Source organism: Danio rerio, chromosome 5 (genome assembly GCF_052040795.2).
Source record: "Danio rerio strain M-AB ecotype USA chromosome 5, GRCz13ab, whole genome shotgun sequence".
NCBI lineage: Eukaryota > Metazoa > Chordata > Actinopteri > Cypriniformes > Danionidae > Danio > Danio rerio.
The window spans coordinates 36399676-36421701 of record NC_141025.1 but is presented as its reverse complement, the minus strand read 5'-3'; the positions used below and the strand labels follow the sequence as shown (position 1 = coordinate 36421701).

General features: G+C 36.4%; 1 protein-coding gene across 2 annotated transcripts; it reads right to left on the bottom strand.

Annotated features, from left to right (window-relative positions):
* Positions 1-8844: 8844 nt before the first annotated feature.
* Positions 8845-15312, bottom strand: ptger4b (prostaglandin E receptor 4 (subtype EP4) b). 2 transcript variants are annotated; one of them, XR_015489823.1, is made up of 3 exons: positions 14269-15312; positions 11802-12921; positions 8845-11448 (listed from the first exon to the last, which is right to left on the bottom strand). XR_015489823.1 is itself a non-coding variant. In NM_001128367.1 (2 exon segments), coding segments are annotated over 2 exon segments (1494 nt in total).
* Positions 15313-22026: the final 6714 nt, after the last annotated feature.

Below are 22026 nucleotides of genomic sequence, written 5' to 3'. Positions count from 1 at the left end.
TGTGTGTGTGTGTGTGTGTGTGTGTGTGTGTGTTTGTAGAACGAACAAGGAGGGACTTTAAATATAGAACGCAAATTGTTTTCTTATATATGAAAAATTGTAAAATGGCTAAATAGCTAAGAATGTTAAGAAAAAAATACAAATAATTAATGCATATTCAACCAGTTTAGCACATGAAAAGAAATAAAAAATTAAAGGCTTTGTTTGGACAAGTGTTTCAAATAATTTTTAATCAGATTAAATAAGACACACTAACAGAATATATATATATATATATATATATATATATATATATATATATATATATATATATATATATATATATATATATAAACCACCAATAAAATTAAACAACAACTGTGTCTGTGTCAACTGTGCCCCCCCAACCCCCCATCCCCCCATTGTAGTAGTAGTAGTAGTAGTAAATAATTTAAAAATAAATTAAAAATATACATAATTTATTATATATGATGTAATGATGGTTTGTTCTGTAAACTATCAAAAAAAAGTTAGCTTAAAGGGGCTAATAATTTTGTCCCTAAAATGGTTTTTTAAAATTTTAAAACTGCTTTAATTCCAGCTGAAATAAAAGAAATAAGACTTTCTCCAGAAAAAAAAATATTATCAGGTATACTGTGAAAATTTCCTTGCTCTGTTCGACATCATTTAGAAAATATTTAAAAAAGGAAAAAATTTATTCCCAGCAGTAAAATTTATAAAGCAGTAGGTAGTGCTGTCGCCTCACAGCAAGAAGGTCACCGGATCACTGGTTCGAACCTCAGCTCAGTTGGCGTTTCTGTGTGGAGTTTGCATGTTCTCCCTGCCTTTGCGTGGGTTTCCTCCGGGTGCTCCGGTTTCCCCCACAGTCCAAAGACATGTGGTACAGGTGAATTGGGTAGGCTAAATTGTCCATAGTGTATGAGTGTGTGTGTGAATGTGTGTGTGGATGTTTCCCAGAGATGGGTTGCAGCTGGAAGGGCATCCGCTGCATAAAAACTTGCTGGATAAGTTGGCGGTTCATTCCGCTATGGCGATATATATATATATATATATATATATATATATATATATATATATATATATATATATATATATATATATATATATATATATATATATATATATATACTTATCTGAAATTTGTACATCCTATCTTCAAAAAAAAAAAAATACCAGCATACATGTTTAAATGTGGTATTAAATATCACTTATTTTCTCACCTACAGCAAACGGCCTTAGTTTCACACACATCACGTTAAAGACAGTTTATCGTGAAGCATCTGTGGTTGCCTTGTATTTCCTCTTCAGTCTGCTAGCTGTATCTTTGCTGAGAATCTATCAAACCTATCTTGAGCAAATCTTTCCACTAGTTTACAAAATTGACCAAACTGGAAACATGCAAGTAAGACGTGTGAACTAGGGTTGGGCATCTAAGCTATAATGCCGATCCGATACGCATCTCGATACAAAGAATACGATCCGATATATTAGCGATACATTTGTGACATATTGCGATGCAACACGATACGATTCACACCCATATCACGATACGATGCGATAATTCAGCACTAACTAATTAGATCAAGTTTATGAGATGATGTGAAAGAGGATGCTGTGCCATTGAATGAGTTTGATTATTTATTAACCAAGCAAAACCAAGACTTTTTTTACAAACTGGCTCTTCTCTCAGAGCCAGAGTGTCAGTTTACAGTAGAGGGCCATTTTAGAACATATAGCACATATTATTTAAGTATTTTCAAGATAAACAGAATGTATAAGTGCAATATATATTAAAAAAATATGTATATATTTGCACTCTTTCAACATAAATAAATTTAGCATTGCACAACAAGAATTGTGATTAAACTTTTCAACTATGAAAACAAGTTTTACAAAGATATATTTTGCCACTGATTATTCAAAACTTACGGTCGTGAACTAGCAGTTATGCTGCGTTGAAACATCACTGTCACTGTAAACAACAGGCTAATAAAAATATAACAAACCAGCAATCTTCTTGCTGTGAGGTGGTCAAACTACCCACTGTGCCACCGTGACACCCAATTATTTTTATCATTATTATTATTAATATTATTATTATTATTATAATTAAATAAAAATTAACAGGAGGAGGTGTTTAAAACCTTCGTTCTCCGTGACACTAGGCTGAATATCTTTGCAGATGAACAATGCAATAGCATTCGTTATTGGCGTAGAGCGAGCAGAACTGTTGCGCATGGAAAAAAAAACTTGCAATGCTTTTCTCACCACTTTTGGAACTGGTTGAAGCAGTGCGAAAGCCGGGGATGCAGAAACACTGGAAGATGCTTCCACAACAACACCGTGGCGCCGCTTCAAGTGAGATATCAGATTAGTCGTACTGCCCGCGTATTTTACAGATGCGCGGCACATTTTGCAAATTGCATCTGTCCTGTCATGTCGTCCATCCTTAAATCCATAATGTTGCTTGCCATACTTTAGATTTAAAACTCAGTGGGGAATATGTTTGTTTTGCTTCTCGCGCTTTCTGAGGGCGCACCACTAGCTTCATCCGCACACCTGATACACTGAGTTGTAGTGAAAGTGTACACATCCGCAAATCCGTTGCTAAGGCTTACTTTATGTAGGTCGATTAAATTATGCGCCAAAAACAGGTTGACAACACTTGTTAATAAATAAAAAATACATTCTATATTAAAAATATAAGCTGTATCTCGGAAAAATCGATGCATCTCGCAAAAACCGATGCATCTCGATTTGCTTCCAAAATTTCATTCATCCTCTGCTGCTCTACCGATGCACTCGCATCGTGCACGCGCATGACCGCGTATCGATACATATCGGTTAATCTTCCCATCCCTACCAACTTTTAAAAAACTCATCTGGATTTTTTTAAAATTCTGCTTGAGTGGAATTTTCTGATTTCTGTTAGAAGGAGGTTCTATGTGTTGCTTCAGGTTTTGATCCATAAGACCTTAAAGCTGAAAGATTTAATCCAAATTTTAGCCCTGACTTGTACTCATAGGGAGTGCAAGTGGCCTGATTTATGGTTCATTGTAACTGACTTCTTGTCCAAAAAATGACTCAGTTTATTATTTTTTTCTGTTCCCAGTTAAGTTAGAGACTCCCTGATCTTAAATTCTAAGCATCAAACAGATTTCTGATCAGACCAGATAGCCTCCAAACTGAAACAATGCAACATAAAGATGTCATGTAAAGCAAAGTATTAACAAAGAAGGTCAACTTGTACCATGTCTTTAACAATCTCCTAACTTCACAGTATACTTCACCAGAAAGCACAGGGTTGATGCCAGGAAACTGCAAGGAGATACCGACGGCTTGGTATACAATAGTATTTAGGCCATTTTAAATTGTATTTACTTCCAAATAAAATAAATTCTCTAAAATTAATTTCAATCTTTAGAGTCCTTATCTGACTGAACATATATGACACCGTTATCGGAAACGTTTAAAGATTCAAAATAATAGTTAGGTTTAAGCTGAGACAGATTCCTCCTTCAAGGTAAAAAAAATAAAGCAACAAAATACACATTAACTGACATTAGACCAAATATTTTATCTCAGTTTCAGTGCACCATGCTGAATGTTTCAATTTTGACTGCATTTTCCTTTATTTTCTGCTGTTATGCGCAAAAAACAGTTATGACACTCATCAGGCTGTTATCAGGTTTTGCAAAAGTAATAATAATTTGATGGAGAACTTCTTAGTTTCGAAACAAACAAAAAACTTGAAACTAATACACTAATTAAAAGATCTTAATGGACCTGTAATTTGAACAGGATAATGCCATTTTTAATACTTGACTAAACGTCTTTTTAAGAATATATTCATAAGCTTCCTGCTAGGTTTTATTCTGCACCCAACCGCTCCCGCATGTACTAACTCTTTGTTCACCTGCTGTCCATTTAAAACAGTTTTTGTTCCGACTGCCTTTGCCCCCTGGGGCCTCCCGTGGTGCCGATGCTGAAAAAGAAGCTGATAATTTGTTGATCATCCTCAATGTTTGTTTGATTCTGTGAGATCTTCATCATGTATGAAGGGCTCATCCTTATGCCCAAACCATTTGGAAGGGTTTACCCTCCAGTGTGACAGCTTCGAAGGAGTTTAGGCATAGGGATGAGCCTTTCCGAATGAAACACAATATTTGACACCAAACAGCCTCCCTGCGCAAAGGTCTATCAATTGTACCTTTTAAAATCCGTTATTCGGCAAGGCTGTTCAAAGTTGCCAGGTTTGAGCACTTAAAGGTCCCACCAAATGAAAACAAAGTTATTTAGATGTTAGTGTCAGTATTGTTAGTTTTTTTCAAGAATCTATAAGAAAGTATGCACCAAAACTGACAAAATCTGTGTTTAAAGGATAGAAAATTGATATGAACATGTAAAGCTTGCAGTTTGTCACTTCCGCCTAAATGGATCAACTTTTTTTTTCGCCTTATACTTTAGTTTCTCATTAAATCGTAACCAATCAATTGCTCTCTAGTATCTGACATGGCCTGCGCTCTTCAAGACATTTCACATTTGATGCTCTTTTTTTCACATGTGATGAGCTCAACCACTTTAACTAGCAGAGCGGTGATAAAACAAAATTGGTTGTTTTTTAAAAGGGGAGTAGCTACACTATCTCTCACCCTCTCTTCTTGTTTCAGTCGATATTACTTCACACTTTATTAAAATGCCCATTTTAAAGCACTTTGCTGCACCTTAGTTTATTTTAGACTCTTCAGATAGTTTACATTACAAAGTGCACTTTCAAAAGTGATTTATCCCATTGAGAACACACCACTTGTGTTTGTGGAATTATTACAATTGGCTGGTGTGAATTCATGGTCTGGCTGAATCATTGAAGGTGTCTGTTTAAAAGATCACAATACTGTAAGTGATGCATGATATTGGATTGTGGCCGATATCTTATAAGCCACTATTTTAAAGCTCATTTTACCCAATAACTGTTTAAGAGGTTATTACAGGCTTATAGTCAACACATTCTCTTATCGGCAAGTCAAATCAGCAAATAATAACCCATATCTGGCCAGTGCAGATGTTTGTCTTTTCAACGGTTATGTTCCAAGTAATTTTGTGCAACCCTAATTACAAATAAATTAAATTAAATTAAATTAAATTAAATTAAATGATTCTGTCTGGGTTTTTTTTAATCATTTGAGGTTTACAAATTAATGTGCATGTCCTGGGTTAAACACCAACTATTTATCACAGCAGCCCAGGCACCATGTCAGTGGGACGTATGCTGCAAGTGGTTTGGTATACCTCCAGGTGGGAGGGACAACATCCACTGTAGGTTGGCTGGGTTATGGGTTATCAGTATAGTGACACATTTTTGTGACACTGTACAACACTATTTTTTGTTTACAACATTACTATTTTTACCATTACTGAAATTTGTTAGTGTAGACGTTAATAAAAAAGCAATAGCTTACTGTAAGAGGTGAGTTTATGGTTGGGGTAGATGTAGATGTTAATTAATTGATTGATTGATTTATTTGACAATTTGAACAAAAATATAATGTAAAAATATAATGAAACACAATACAGTAGCTTACTGTAAGGTATTGGTTTACAGTTTGGGGCAGGTGTAGATGTTAATAAACACAATAGTTTATTGTAAGTGGTTGGTTTATGGTTGGGGTAGGTTAGAATGTTAATAAAATACAGTAGCTTACTGTAAGCAGTGTGTTTACGGTTGGGGTAGGTGTAGATGTTAATACTACACAATAGCTTGCTGTAAGTTTACGGTTGGGTTAGGTGTAGATGTGTAATAAACACAAAAGGTTAGTGTAAGGAGTAAGTTTAGGGTTGAAGATTGTGTAGATTTTAAATAAACAAAATAGCTTACTGTAAGTGAAAGGTTTAGGGTAGGTGTAGATATTAACAAAACACAAATGGTATGACTGTGTTGTGTTCAAGACATTACATCAATCAACAGCCCAAGGAAATTGTACAACCTACATGGACCTCAAGTCCCACCAATTTGGAGCTGGCTTCAACCTCCATTTTATCCCCAACTCAAAGGGCTTTTTAGCCTAACTGAATATAATCAAATGGCAAAAAATGCCTTTGCTGTCTTAAATCTTATTAGCGTTCACAACAAACCTGTTATTCTGTATAAACAACCACACAATAGTTCTAGTTCCACTATAGGACAAGGCACGCATATGGTTGATGAGGGCCTGTTACTGGCACTGACCCCATCATTCATAGGCATTCAAATCAGCTCTGATGCTCTCCAGCTGTGTGCGTGGGCTGCAAACTGGGGGATTTATGACTCTAATGCTTTTTATTCGGCACCTGTGGGACCTGCCGGAAGCTTCCAGCATCCTTCTGCCTTCCGCTAATCCTCGGCTAATTGTTGGTTCATTCAAATAAATGAGGATACTAGCATCTCGGCTAATGGTGATTTAGCGACCCAATGAGTCTTATGGACTGCGTTGCTGTAGGACTTCAGTGAAAGATTGCATTTGTCAGTTTTCATTTATATATGTAAGGTAGCAAACAGGTGGCTGTTTGTACGTCATGGCAACTGCACAAATGCATGATTTATGCTGAAAATACTTGAGCTGAACTGATTTCCCTTCATAAACTAATGGAATTATGGGATGTCTACATTGGCTGAAAGTCTCCAGATCAGTTTCTCCACATTGGTCATCAGCGCTTGCTCATGTAATGATGCCCCAGTGGATCATGGGACTTTTTTTATTCGAACCACAAAGCAAAAGGAATGCCAGAGTTTGTATAATTACGGATGTGGATATGATGTATGACATGACTTTATCCAAGAAATAAGGAGGTTTGACATGACTTAACCCGATCTGTCATTTATTCTTTTAAAAAATAATGAGCTTTGACTTTGTCTGACAGTAAGGCTCAAGGATTGCTGAAACAATGGAAACATTACATTTGTAGATGTATTTTGGGTCATTATGGGTCATCAGTTTTTTTCTACCACATACAGACTCAGTGACCTGCAGTGCACTGGGGTTAGGATGAGTGTGCACATGTCTGATGAATAAACCTACTGGACTTGTCTTTAAATTTATAAAAAAAAAAAAAAAAAAACTGTACTGTTGCCTAATTTTTCCTGTATATAAGATAGTTTAGACTTATATACATTTAGATAAAGTTTAATTGCACTTTTGAATGACGACAAAAAGAGATATAATTTAAATGTGTGTGTGTGTGTGTGTGTGTGTGTGTGTGTGCGTGTGTGTGTGTGTGTGTGTGTGTGTGTGTGTGTGTGTGTGTGTACAGTTGAAGTCAGAATTGCTAGCCCCCTGTTTATTTTTTTCTCCCAATCTTCAATTTCTAAACATAATAGTTTTAATAGCTCATCTCTAATAACTGATTTATTTTATCTTTGTACAGTAAATGGACAGAGCAAGATAATTTTTACAGTATGTCCGATAATATTTTTTTCTTCTGGAGGTCATATTTGTTTTATTTCAGCTAGAATAAATGCAGTTTTTTTTTTTTTTAAACATTTTAAGGTCAAAATTATTAGCTCCTTTGAGATATTTTTTTTCTTTCGATTTTTAAACCATCATTATTCAATAACTTGTTAATTGCCCTAACCTGCCTAATTAATCCATGTCACTTTAAGCTGTATAGTAGTGTCTTGAAAAAAATATCTAGTTAAATATTATTTACTGTCATCATGGCAAAGAGAAAATAAATCAGCTATTAGAAATGAGTTATTAAAACTATTATGTTCAGAAATGTGCTGAAAAAAAGCTTATTTTTCGTTAAACATAAATTGGGAAAAAATGTAAAAAAAAAAAGAGGGGCTAATAATTCAGGGGGAATAATATATATGCAGGGCTGTGCGAAAATACATTAAAATGTTTTTTTAAAATAAAACACAAAATACAGTTGCCACAAATGTATCAAAATAAAACATTGCATTTTTTATTTTAAAAATACTACAAACTACTTTTAAAATGGAGCATGAAATTTCTTCACAAAGCTTTCATCATTTGACCTATTGGATCAATCCCTTCACCATTAAACTGACTTGGTGAAATAAACAATGTTTCATAGCAACAATGTTTCTCTGCCACTTTCTTCACCTGGGGATGTTGTGGCCTAATGGTTAGTGAGGTGTACTTAGTGTAGTTGTATTTGGTTGTAATAGTAACTAGTGTTTCTCTTTGAGCTACACATTACAATCCATCTATTATTTGTACTGTATACTCATTTTCCCAAGACTTTTTTAGTTCTTCTTTTTTTTTGGAAGATTATTGCTTTACCAGTAAACCATAAGTACACTTTTATATTTCTAAAGTTCCTCTGCATTTCCACTTGCAGCAGACTGACACTGTTGTTGTTCTGAAGGCTCCTCATTCTGTTCTGCAGGACTGATATTTTATTTCATCTCATTTCTAAAGCAAAGATGCTGAATTTTACACTAGCCATTATATATTTCTTGGTCACTTTTAGATAGAAGTGAAGTGTCTTGAAAAATATCTAGTCAAATATTATTTACTGTCATCATGGCAAAGATAAAATAAATCAGTTATTAGAAATGAGTTATTAAAACTATTATGTTTAGAAATGTGCTGATAAAATCTTCTCTCTGTTAAACAGAAATTCGGGATTAGTGGAAAAATAAACAGGGGTGGGGTAATAATTCAGTGGGGCTAATAATTCATTTATACTGTATGTGTGTGTGAAAGTAGTAAGTGAATAAAAACTAAAAAGATGTAGTGAATCTAAAAAAAAAACAAGACTAAAAAAACAGGACTGATTTCTCTTAATTATTTCAATGCTGTGCTTATTTTAATATTTAGCAGGAAGACAACAAATAAAGCGTTTGTGTTTTCAATATTCTATTTGTCTTCAACACCATAGTTTATTTCAGCATAAAATAGCTGGCCATTGCACATTCTGAAGGGTCACATTAGGGGTAACAAGCAAGACATAGTTTGAAAATGAAATGGTGAAAATATACACAGTAATGTTGAATCTTTTACATATTTACATGCAGCAGATGATAATCATGCCCCAAACGTTGATACACAAAAATGTGAAATAAAACGAACCATATAACTGCATCATCAAGGAACAATGTCAAACTTGCCTTCTCACAGAGAAGAACTACAGTCCATAGATTGTCTAAAAAGACTACAATAAATAAAACACTATGACTTTCACATTTTAACATCACAAATATGATCAACTCAACAGTTCCTCCTTGATGACCACTAATCAAGACAAGTTAGATTCATTTCTGTTCAGTGGTTGCAAGGATTTAAAAGTGCAAAACGTCCAACCTCAAATAAACATTTAACAATCTTAATAGCTTTTACAATTTTACCTCTGTGCCATACATTCTATCATCTGCATACACTTAAAAAAATCTAAATAAACTCTCTGGTAACACTTTATTTTGATGGTCCATTTGAGTATTAGTAGACTGTCTGCTTAATATCTGTTGATACAGCTCCTTCAACAGACATTTAACTGACTCTAAGAAACTTTGCAAGTACATGTCCACTTACACTAAACCTAACCCCAACCTAACAGTCTTCTTATAATCTAATGAGAATTAGTTGCAATGTAACTTAAATTCAACAAACGGACCATCAAAATAAAGTGTGACCAATTCTCTTGGCAATGATATACTGTGTATAATGTGCTCTTACATTTTAATTTGTACCAATATGTTTTGAGACAGTGTAAATGTTGTTAAACGGATAGAAAATTGATTGATAGTTCACAGCATATTGTACATATGATGGAAATTCCAAAGACAATGTACATTTATATCTAGCTACATCTTACATCAGACTGAAATAGTGGACAGTTATTTATGCATCAGTGAAAAATGGAGTGTTGTAGTCACCTTAACATAAGGAAAATGAAATTTTAAACCATGAGCGTGGGGGAAAGTTGATGAGGCACTCTGGTTTGTTGAACATGTGACCTTACAGAGATCTCTTTAGAATGCCTACAAAGGAGAACTAGAAGCAGGGCAGCAGATATTTGCTCTCTTGTACTACCCACAAAAGTCATTCATCAAGTCTAATCAAGATTTGGAATTCCGGGGTGTAGGGGGTGGGGGTGTCAGGGGGATTATCCTCTTGGCCTGGGTCAACCAGATAAGTCAATAGAAGCCCCGAGCAGGTTTATCTAGTCTAAAACAGAATGGCATTTTTCTGTGGAGATTCACAAGAACCTGCAAAGAAGACAATTTATCTTAGAGCTTTGCCAAGCTCCTCGAAGTCTAGAAAATGCATCTGCTGCTCAACTAACCAGATTTATTTAGAGATAGATTAAGAGTTATTACCAGAAAATGAAGCAAGTTTCCCTCGTACTTCTTGTCTGCTCTTTCACCCTTTCCAGAACCCCATCACTCCATTTATTTGACATTTTCCGTGTTTTGATCCAGCATGCAGCAACATTCAGTTTCCTACTTCACCAAGCATCTTTTTTTCACTTTCATGCATAGTTTAGTGATTTGGTTGTTTGATTGGTTTTCTCTTGTAAAAATATTGTTATTTTAAAGGTACAGTAAGCAATATCAGAGAAACAGTTTTGATATCAACACCCCTTCCATTTCTGTTTTTGTGTGTGTGTGTGTGCTGAAAAGTATGCTTGTATAAAGGCTTTGCTGTGTAAACTGAAAAAAAAAAAAAAACTAAACTAAAAGTACATTGGACCAATCAGAGCACCACAAATCTGTTACAGCCAATTAGTAATAAGGGGCGTGCCCACTAAGGTGAAAAGGAAGGCAACCTGTGTTAATATTGGACAATCTTTCCAGTTCTGAAGAGATGTTAAAGAGTGGGAACGGGAAATCCTGAAAATTGATGCTAATGTTGCATGAATTCTCCTACACGTGAGTATCTAAAATGTTGTTGCTGAAACAGTAAAGCATTAGGTGCTATTGCGTGAAGCACCAGCTCTTAACCCTTTAAGGTGCACTAATTGAAAACAATTTTTTTTGGCCCACATCATGGATTGAATAATATACTTACACAACTCCTATGATAGTGATAAAAGGTCAACCAGACGGTTATGATGCCTGTTAAAGGGATTTCTACCTTCATTGCATACTATTCTGGTGAATTTGTGGGTGTCACTTTCAGTGATTACTTCAAATATGTAAATTTGTTTTCTTAGAAATCACTTAATGCACCTTTAATCTTGTCAATTTATTAGATTTTTTTTTCATTCGAGTATTTCTGCTTATATTGACATATCAAACACCTAAAATATATATTTGTTACTGCTCTGTTTCTGCTCGCACTGCTCCCAGTGGAATTCAGACAGGCATCTCCTGAATAAGAGGCAGATGCACTTAGAAGCCAGTTACTAGCATGAAAGTGCGGTTTACCAGGGGTGTGAGGTAGGATTGTCACGATACTGGAATTCGGTACCAATCAATGCTAATATTTTAAAAACGTCCATTTCCTGCTAACATTTGACTGCTGTAAAGCGCGATCTTAAACAGCGCTGATTTACCATAGTGTTCACGTGTTCAACAGAAATGATTGGCTATAAAGGTCAGTTCACCAAACTCAGCACTGTTTACTGAGTGTAACTACAGATACAGGAACACTGGAGCGTTTCACAGTCACCTCAATCTGTGGTTACACTCAGTAAACAGCGGTGAGTTCGGAGAACAGATGACTTTCACGGCCAATCACAGTCATTTCTGTTGAGCAGGTGAATACAATGGCAAATCAGCGATGTTTAAGAATGTGCTCAAATGTTAGCAGGAAATGGACATATTTAAATTTTCAGTATCAATTGGTACTGAATACCTGTATTATGACAACAGTAGTGTGGGGTTTACCCCACAATACTAGCTTTCCTCCTTTGCTTCACCCCTCCACCCCAATCCTCCCCACATCCGGGTCATGGCACCAATGTAGCCCCTGTAGCTCTACTAATACTGCTTCAAGTGAGATTCAGACTTGTGTCACCAGGAGCACTAACAAGGATACTACAGAATGCACCTTCCAGCATCAGTTTCTAGTGATGCTCCTATAGCTTCCGCTACACTCCCCCCTAATCCTCACTCCTATCCGGGTCATGGCACCAGTGCAACCCCTATGGTCCTACACTCCCTGTTCTAAGCAGCATTTGATCCGTTTGATTTTGTACGTCTTTAGGATAGAAGGTGGGCTCACTAACAAGGACGCTCAAGACCACAGCCTCAATTTTCAGTCGCCAGTGTGTTTCTTGAGGTTTAGCTGCAGAGCTCTCACTAGCTGGTTACATATTCCTCTTCCTGCTCTGCAGAAGTCAGAGTGTGTTTTCAAGTTCACTCAGCATTATTCATATGGTTCTCTCTTGAAAGCTCAAAGTCTCGTCTGTAAAGGTCACTTGCAGCGGCTGGTGCTTTGAACACTGCTCTTCATTTGTGTTGGAGTGCTCACATAAACTTGACTCCTCAAAGTCTGTGCTCTTTTCTGTCCTATTTTCTCCGCTGCTGAAGTCTGCCACCTGAGAGTCCTGCAGAAGAGTTTGCTCTGTTGAAGTCGAACACGTCCTGCTCGGCACTGAGTCACCGCAGCAGCCCATCCCCTGTCCTGCCTCCAGGGGGTACAGGTATGTCTGAGACGTGCTGATCACCTCTGGCAGCTCGGGCAGCCCCATAGAGGGTAAATCCCGAGACACAACTGATGAAGTGCGGAGGTCATTACCGCAGTGGAAATCTGAAGTGTTCCTCCTGTGACTGCGGCCACCGATACGGCAGAAGAGGCACTTGATCTTTTCCAGGATCTTCTGCACGACCGTCTTTCTCAAGAGGATGTAGATCCAGGGGTCTAGAATGGGATTGACAGAGGCGATTCGGATGGCCTTAAGGTCTGGGTCCGGGTTTGGTCTTGCCGTTGAATCTGCTGCAGAGTTAAACAGCTGGTTCACAAACACCTGCACCTGTACAAAAAATGAGACATGATCTGTTTACATCTTTCTCTGTAGTTATGTTGCATTGATTTCTGAAAGTAATTAAATTTTGGATATTTTAAAACTGCAGTTCAGTGACTTAATGATCATATATTGGTTATTTCCTCATACTTTCCACTATAAGTCAGTGCATAACAATGTCATCAGTGTATGAATCATATTGATATAAAGCCCATGTATGTAGCAATTTGCATGTTATAATCTCTTATCAATAAACGTCTCTCTTAGAATGTCCGTGGTAATTTTTTCTTTTTTTTTTCTTTTTTTTTTACTACTTTACATTTTACAGTATGTATGTGTATGAACATTTTAGCGCTTAAATATGGACTTTTTATGTATGGTCTTTTTGAGAATGTCATTTAAAATAGTAACTAAAAATAAATGGATTTGGGTGTTTGTTAAATAAATAAATATGTTTAAAGGAATCCCTGTCACTAAGAAATGATATTTTGCCAGAATAAATTTTAATTAGTCATGATTTTGATCATTTAAAATGTGCTGACAATAACACTGTGAAAGGATGAAAAATAGGTTGTGCAATCTGAGGGCACTTGACTTTAAGGCTAATCAATCAATCAATCCGTTAATCAATGAATAAATAAATACAAAGCTCAATTTACCTCATACAAAAAAATGAGTGTAGCATAATACACTATAAAATCATGCAACACAATGTCAAATAAAAGACTAAAATACCTAAAAACTCTTTATATAAACATGATGGTGGTTCAAAAAGATAATTCACATTTAACATAATAAATGTATGGTGGAATGAGATTTCTTATTTTTATATCCTTATGTTACATAACTTAATAGTTTATTTTAAAAATCATTTATTGTTGTTATTATTATTACACTATTTACGCTAAGAAATACTGGGATATTTAAACCCAAATTGGGTAAAATAAGGACTAACCTAAACATTGGGTTAAATATGGTCTTATTGATTTAGTTCAAAAAGTTAACCCAGCAGTTGGGTTAGTCTCTTTTAACACCCAGAATTGGGTTAAAATAACCCAGAACTTATTATTATTTATTTACTATTATATAGTATTTACTATCATACTATTATTGTTATGAAATAATACTAGTTTTATTGTAATAAATTGTAAGGATATTTTCATTTGGGTATTTGTTAATTTAGGATTTATTCTGTACAATTATAAAATATGATTGCATATAGGGATTTTGCACTATTTTGCTATTTAAAACAACTGCTCTGTGACGCCTGGAGAAATTCTACATAAACACAAATATCGTGCAACAATAGACTCTTAGCATTGTATATTTTCCAAAAGGCCACCAAATGTCCCTTACCACTAAAGGAGTGGAGCAGATGAGCACGACAGTGGACGTGGCTATGAGAACGATGACCATCTGGATCTCCGCAGCAGCGAGCCGCGCAAAACTCCGCCTGCGCCTGATCTCCGCGACGCGACCCTGGTCGGTTCCCAGCGAGGTCCTGCGCACGAAGCGCTTGTGCATCATGATGAGCGCCGCGCACACCAGCACGTTACAGACGACAGTGGCGAGAATGAGGACAGAGCTGAAACTCGCGTACATGTAGGAGAAAGTGGCAGTCGTGGTGTCCGTCTTGTTATGCCAGTCGATGAAACACCAGGTTCCAGGATGCTGGATCACCACGGATCCCAGTCCCATGCTGGGGAGGGCGCAGAAGAGCGCATTGGACACATAAATTCCCCCAAGCGTCAAGCCTGCCACCCGCTGGTCTACATAGTGGTTGTAGAAATACGCGTGATTGATGGCGAGATACCTCTCGACGGACATGGCACAGATAATACTGAGACCTGCCAAGGAGAAGAAGAGTAAAATGAACCCGGAATACTGGCACAGCGGCATCCCACCTGGCCACTCTCCCTTCACATAAGTGGCAATGGTGACTGGGCTCGCGAGTAGCGTGCCCAGGAGGTCGGTCACGGCAAGTCCACACACCAAGGTGTAAAAGGTGGTCTCCTTTTGCTCTTTCCGTGACTTTCGAAGCACTACGATAGCAATAACGTTCCCCACCACCCCGACTATGAACATGATAACCGGGATGGGGTAACCATTCAGCGTCGTTTTGCTCATCTTCACAACAGAGTTATTTGTCGCATTCAGCTGGAGGTCCATATCGTGAAAGTTCATAGACGTGATGTACTCACTTCCCCAATCGACCTGACGATCATACTTTCCACACGTGCGTTTCATGCGCTGTTACGCGTCTCCAAAATCTCCAAACGCGCGCCTCGGGTTTGGATACATGTTGCCGGACTCGACTACGCACATGCAGTTTTTCACAAGTTCAGTCCTGTGTTTTCGCTCATGGGAGGTGTGTATTCCACAGCTGCCTTGAGTCTCACTAAACCTACTCGCAAGTTTTTCACCAGCTCCTTTCTGCCAGCTCCGCCCCCGAGCCTCAGTGCGCAGTCTTGCACCCTCCTGTCACTGACACATATATGTCTCCGCGTAAAATATCCACTAGGCTAATATTTATCTACATAATCTAGCCCTCTCTTTGCTGCGCTAAAATTACATGTGAGTCATGTTGTCATGTTTGATATGTCAACAAATAAATCCGGTCAATTATTATGAATTGTTTTAGTTTGTAGGCTACTTTTCTTTAAAAATATCCAGCAAAAGCTAGAATGTTATATATTATATGAGTAAGGTATGTTGCACAAAAAGCCATAATCTATAAATCCAGTTTAAAATCATTCTTTTTGTCTGCTATCTGAGCGTTAAAAGCCTTCATCAGCCTCGCATGATCATAAAGCATCTCTGAGTTTAAATTAAAACAGCACATGTTGAGTGCGTAAAAATATTCTTCTCTTTTTTTGAAATAATCAAGAATTACAGGCTGACTACTTCACTATTCAGTTGTGGCACTCAGTGTAAGTAGCTTAGGTGTATAATTTATGCATGATGTTCAATAATGGGTAAGAACTGACAAAATGCTGTCCATTTGTCAGTGACTTAAAAGTATTGACATTGGAATCAATACACCCATTGTCCATTATTATTATCAACAATAATGCGTTTTAATTAGATATTATTTTTAATAATTTGAGATAAACAATGAACAAGGTATATTTTAACATTTGCATCATTTTAACCTTTTTTTTTTTATTTTTAAGCATTTCCTCACCTTCTCATCTCAGAATAAATGTGTTCTTTTAAGCATTCATTTATTTACAACAACCTGGCTCTGCAAGGGTTTTCCAAAGATAATGACTCTGTGAACAGCTTTCAACTAGTTTTTTCTTGACTTGTTTGTTTCTATTTTGTGGTAAGGCTGACGTCTGATGCTACTTAAGCTCTGGCAGAAGTAGTGTTGTCTATAGCCACGCATACATCAGGTACACAAAACATCAATGTATGTATGAGAGCTGAGAACAGTTTGGTTTCCTGTGTGGTTTACTTATACGGTAAAAGCTGGTTTGGTGTGACTGCTGTGCCGAAGTGTAGCTGTACAAAGGAAGTATGTGACTAAGGTGCTAAAGTTCACAGAAAGAAAAAAACGAAAATGTACTCCCTGTTTACTCTCTCTCAAGTTGTTTTAACGCTTTATGAGTTTCTTTATAATGTTAACCACCAAAAAAGATTTTTGAAGAAAGCTGAAAACGGGTACCTATTGACTTCCATAGTAAGAAATAGAAAGGCTATGGAAAGTTCAATCTGAAGTGATGCAGGTCACAATGTCATTTTAAAAATAGAGCAGAAGTTGAGACCGCATACATTCGGTGGATGATTTCATAAGAGAATTTGTTATATTAGCGTTCTTCATTATTTTTTATAATAATTTGCTGCACATTTGATGGTAAATAAAAAATATATATTGCTTTTGCATTGAAAATTTCACATTGGAATAATATTTGAAGAGTTCAGATGCAAAAACCTCCAAATGCAGTCTAAATGTTTCTTCTAAACTGAGCATTTTTATCAGGCTCCTGTGTGTAGGTTTAGTAATTTTACTTTTATGCCAAAGAATAAGTCCTTTACATGGTCTTCAAAGTGAAATAACGCATACATAGGAGGATAAGAAAAAGGAAAATTTTCTATTGAAATTTCTGACGACACTTAAAGATTTTTGCATCTAAACTCTTGATATCAAGTCCCAACTGAAACAAATAAAATTCTGTTGGAATTACTGTACAGATGCAGTGAAAAGGTTCAAATTGCAATTTTAGCATTACGGCATTTAATTGCAAATAAATAGTACAAAATTTAATAATTAGTACATACATTTATAAAAAAACAATGTTGTGATTCAAAAAAATATTAAATTAAGTATACACTACCTGACAAAACTCTTGTAGTTGATGCCAGTTGTAAGAGCAACAAATAATAACTTGACTTAGATGATAATTTGGAAAAGTGGCAGAAGGTAGATTTTTCGAATGAATCTTCTGCTGAACTGTATCCCATATCTTCGTCTCATACTCCTCCACATCAAAATTCCTGAAAGCAAAGAAGGTCAAGATGCTCCAGGATTGGCCAGCCCAGTCACCAGACATGAACATTATTGAGCATGTCTGGGGTAAGATGAAGGAGGAGGCATTGAAGATGAATCCAAAGAATCTTGATGAACTCTGGGAGTCCTGCAAGAACACTTTCTTTCCCATTCCAGATGACTTTATTAATAAGTTATTTGAGTCACTGCAGAGATGTATGGATGCAGTCTTCCAAGCTCATGGGAGTCAGACACAATATTAACTCCTTTTCCACTGCACCATCACTTTATATTCTATACTGCAATGTCTGTTAAGTGACAAGACTTTTGTCTAAGTAAAGTCACACCTTACTGTCCTAATAAAATAATTAAAATCAAGGCATGATCATATTTTATTTTGGTCAAATAAAAGTAATCTAGAGGCCTTTGCCTTTCATAAACCAATTCCAATACCAAATGATCAACTAGAAGTCAAGTTATTATTTGTTGTTCCTAAAACTTGGATGGTCGACAAGACTTTTGTCAGGAAGTGTAGTTAAGATATAATTCTAAGACACAATGTCATTTTAAAAATGAAAAAATCAAGTTGCAAGAAAAAGAAAAAGTCAAATCAGTGTGACATGGATGACATTTTTAGTTACAGTGTCATTAAAGTGATTACAGTGTCATGCAGGGTCATTAAAAAGTAATTTTGTAAGATATAAATAAAGTGAGACATAAATGCAGATGCAATTGGCAGTTAAAAAGTTGAAAAAGAGATTTAGTAGCGATATAGTGAGGCATGCAAGTGTGAGATATAAAGTCACATTTGAGAAGGAGAGGTTATGAAAAATTAAAGTGATTATAGAAATTCTGTGCCTCTAAATGAAACTCACAGCGAGGAAGATGGCACAGTATTTCAGAACATCGATTCTGTGTTTACTCGTCATCCGAGGCAATCGATGACTCTCCTACCCACATCATGTATTCAATTCTGAATGAAGATTGTCTCTGCAGTCCACTGGTATGACAGATGAATAATCTGCAGTTAATGAAACATAAAACCTCCTGAACTGCAGCTTTTGTTGATTGAACTGTCTGTGTTTGGAAGGGTGGCGCATCATGACTAAATGGCTGAATTACATTTTCAATGCTTCTTTGACCAAAGTCAATAAGGAGTAATTAAAAGTCATTCAATTGAAAGCTGAGAGCGCGACGGGTATTTACTTTAAAGCAGGGAAGCTCCACTCAAAGCAATTTTTCATGCTTTTTCCCAGAGAGTGAGCAGCCGTTAGTCAGTGTCTGTAAAAATAAATGAAAAGTTGCTTCACCTGTTGGAAATTTTCTTTGTTCTGATGGATTGTGTTCTTCCCGGACACATGATGTAGTTTATCTAAAAGGGTCTTAAATGTCTATCCCGTCAGCGCTCAATTAAGATTTGCACAAAAGCTTTTAGTGGTCATCTTGGCCCACCGTCCCTGGCTTTTGTCTCCCTTAAAAATCATGTACGTCATCAGCATTTACAGCCATATCGCATTACTGGTTATTAAAGTCTTTCACTCATTTGCACACAGTAATTCAAAAGTCTTAATTGAGGATTATATTATATAAGCATCACTAGTGTTCTGAGAAAGACACCCAGGCCAACACTGACCATTTTGGATGCCTTTCTACGAGTAGGGCTCCTAAAAAGGTTGTGTGTGTGTGTGTGGAGATCTAAAATGAGACTCTGTTTGTTCCTCTGTTTAGAAATAGTGTAAAAATAAAGGGGTCACTGCAGAAATGTATAGATGGCCCTCAGTCTTTGAAGTTTAAACCTAGTCGGGGAGACACCATATCTAATACTGAACATGAATATAAATGAGGCTGTTAGGGACAAAAGTATGATGCTTTAAATGGATTGTTGTTTATAGGGGCAGTCGCACATCTTTGCTGGGCAAAAAATTAGTCGGTTAAATCAAATCTTTCCAATGAAAATCCACATGATTGTGCAATTCCCCACACTTAAACTGTAGCTCATTTTATGTATTCATATTTTGCTCAGACTGGTTATATGGTTGAATTGCATTGGTGATTAAACTACTTTTTTAATCACACTACTTGTTAACAGATGTTATGTTGCTTGGTTATGATCACTGTCAATCATCCACACATCATCTGCAATTCTGTCATATTTAATTTCCTACCTTACTGGAGAAGCAGCAGCAGGTCTTTGTATCGTTCTGCATTTAGATGTAAATATCCAAAAACATCTTAGAACAATACATGTAAGTTCAGTATTGTTGCCGCAGATGAAATATAACACAGAAAACGCAATTGATATATTTTTCGGTGGGCTTAATATTAATTAACAGTCATACAAACATTTTTACCAAAGCCTCTCTACCTGACTGTTGGCCTTGCGCATCCATCATGTTTGTAGTTTATTTACACTTTTCACCTGCGTTTGCAGTTCGAATACACGTCCAATGCGCAATTTACTGTGGGCAATGTCAGCAGTTTTTATTTTTATTTTTTTATTTTATAGATTAAGCAGAGAAGTACAGAATTATACAGAACAGTATACAAGGGAATTAACAGCAAAAAGTAATCATGTACATTAAGTATTTTTTCAGCAGTTGGGATATCTTAATAGGCGAATTACCGGTTTGTAAAGAAAAAACCGGTTAAAGAAAATAACAAGAGCGCTAGCATTTAGAGCGAGGGAATGACATCCGATGCGGTACAGAGTTTGTTGTTTTAATCATAGATAAGTTATATTGATTACTATTTATATATATTATTTACATATTGCTTTCAGTGTATTATAACAGCTTGTGACCCATATGCACAGTGATTCAGCAAAATTAACGTTAAAGTGAGTTGCGTTCGTCTGACAGGTCCATTTGCGATAGCACTCTCCCAATGGATACTGGATAAAATGAAATGGCCAAGCATCCAGCCCCAAATATTCAACTATCTCATTGAAACTCCAATCAATTCTACAAGAGAGAAGTTAAAGGCCTTCAAGTCTTTGGATGCCTACAATTTTGTTCTGTGTGGTCATGTGCAAGAAATAATGTTCCATGATTACCAGACTCAAAACTTTGTAATGCTAAAAACCGAGGTTCTGCCTAGCCAAAGACAAGAAAAAAAAAGACGGAGCTATATACTGTAAGGCCTGAGTAATCATCAACAAGCAAAACAACTGCATTCTGAAAGTAAACTGCACCTGTATGGCAGGGTATGCGAACTTACATTTTTACATTTCATTCTAAGCATTCAGTGTCCAGAGTTTAATCCACCATAACTGTTTTTGCTGAAATCATTGCTGCAATCAAAAACGAGTAATGTGTATGATTCAGCATAGCATGAACTTACCTGATATAAAATGAGTACTGCAGAGTCCAGCATTTCTAGTTAGGTGCTCACTCCATTCAGCTCTTCTTGCACGGTTGTGTGACGTAGGTTGGTAATTTCCTTTAGCTTTGGTATTATATAGAAGTCAGGGAATCATAAATTGTTTTCTTTTAGATCAATTACCAATACTTTACAATTTGGTACAATCAGCATACATTTTGTTTGGTACTTTCCAAATAAAATAAACATTTTTGTGTTTTTGTTCATTTCCAATAATCCAGAGTTGCAATCCATAAATAAATAATAAATTAAATAATTAATAAATAATATATAATTAAGAAATAAATAAATCCATTTCATCAGTTATACTGATAAATTTATAATTCACTTTAAAAAGTAATAAGGAAACTTGGGACCAAAATCGTTTTGTGTAACTGCAATTGATAATAAGTGTGGTTTATTCATAAACTAATTTCGAGAGATCACGTGCTTATAATCAACACGGCTGGCTCCTTGTTAGCTCCGTAATCAGCCCTATTAGATGATTACGGAAGCATTATAAATAACCTGAGTTTTTCACTCCAGTTATCTTCGTCTTAAAGCTCCCCCTCTTTCCACCCCTACATCCTCCCACTTTTTCTGATCGGGCGACACGGTGGCCCAGTGGCTAGCACTGTTGCCTCACAGCAAGAACACCGCCAGTCCAACCCATCGGGCCGGTTGGTGTTTCTGTGTGGAGTTTGCATGTTCTGCCCGTGTTCACGTGGGTTTTCCCCGGGTTCCCCGGTTTCCTCCCACCGTCCAAAAACATAAACCATAGCCAATCGACTAAAACAAATTATCACCTAATACAACCCAAGTTTACACTTCTCACGGTGACAAGCAGGGGAGTTCTCGAGACCTACCTGACCTCGAATTCCCCTCTCGCCCTTCTAACTGGAGGGAGCCCCGGGCTCGAGGATATTACGAGCTCATGGCTCTCTCCCGGGACAGCATGTTAAATACGCTTTATTGATTATCAGCTAAGTGTGAACTCTTGAAATAAAAAAAAGTTTTCCGGTTCAATTTTACAAAAAAATACAGGAGTGAAAAACCTTCCTAAACCTTACTACCAAAATCTATGTAATTAAAAAAAAAATTTCTTTTACTTTGTTAGAAATTATGTTTTTTTTAGTATCTGACCAGATTTTTGGGAGCATTTAGAGTATGAACAGTTCTTAACTTAAATTTTTTTTTTACCGGAAATGGTAAACCATCCGGGAACCTTTTGGCTCTTTTCAGCATACTATGATTTGGGACATACTAAT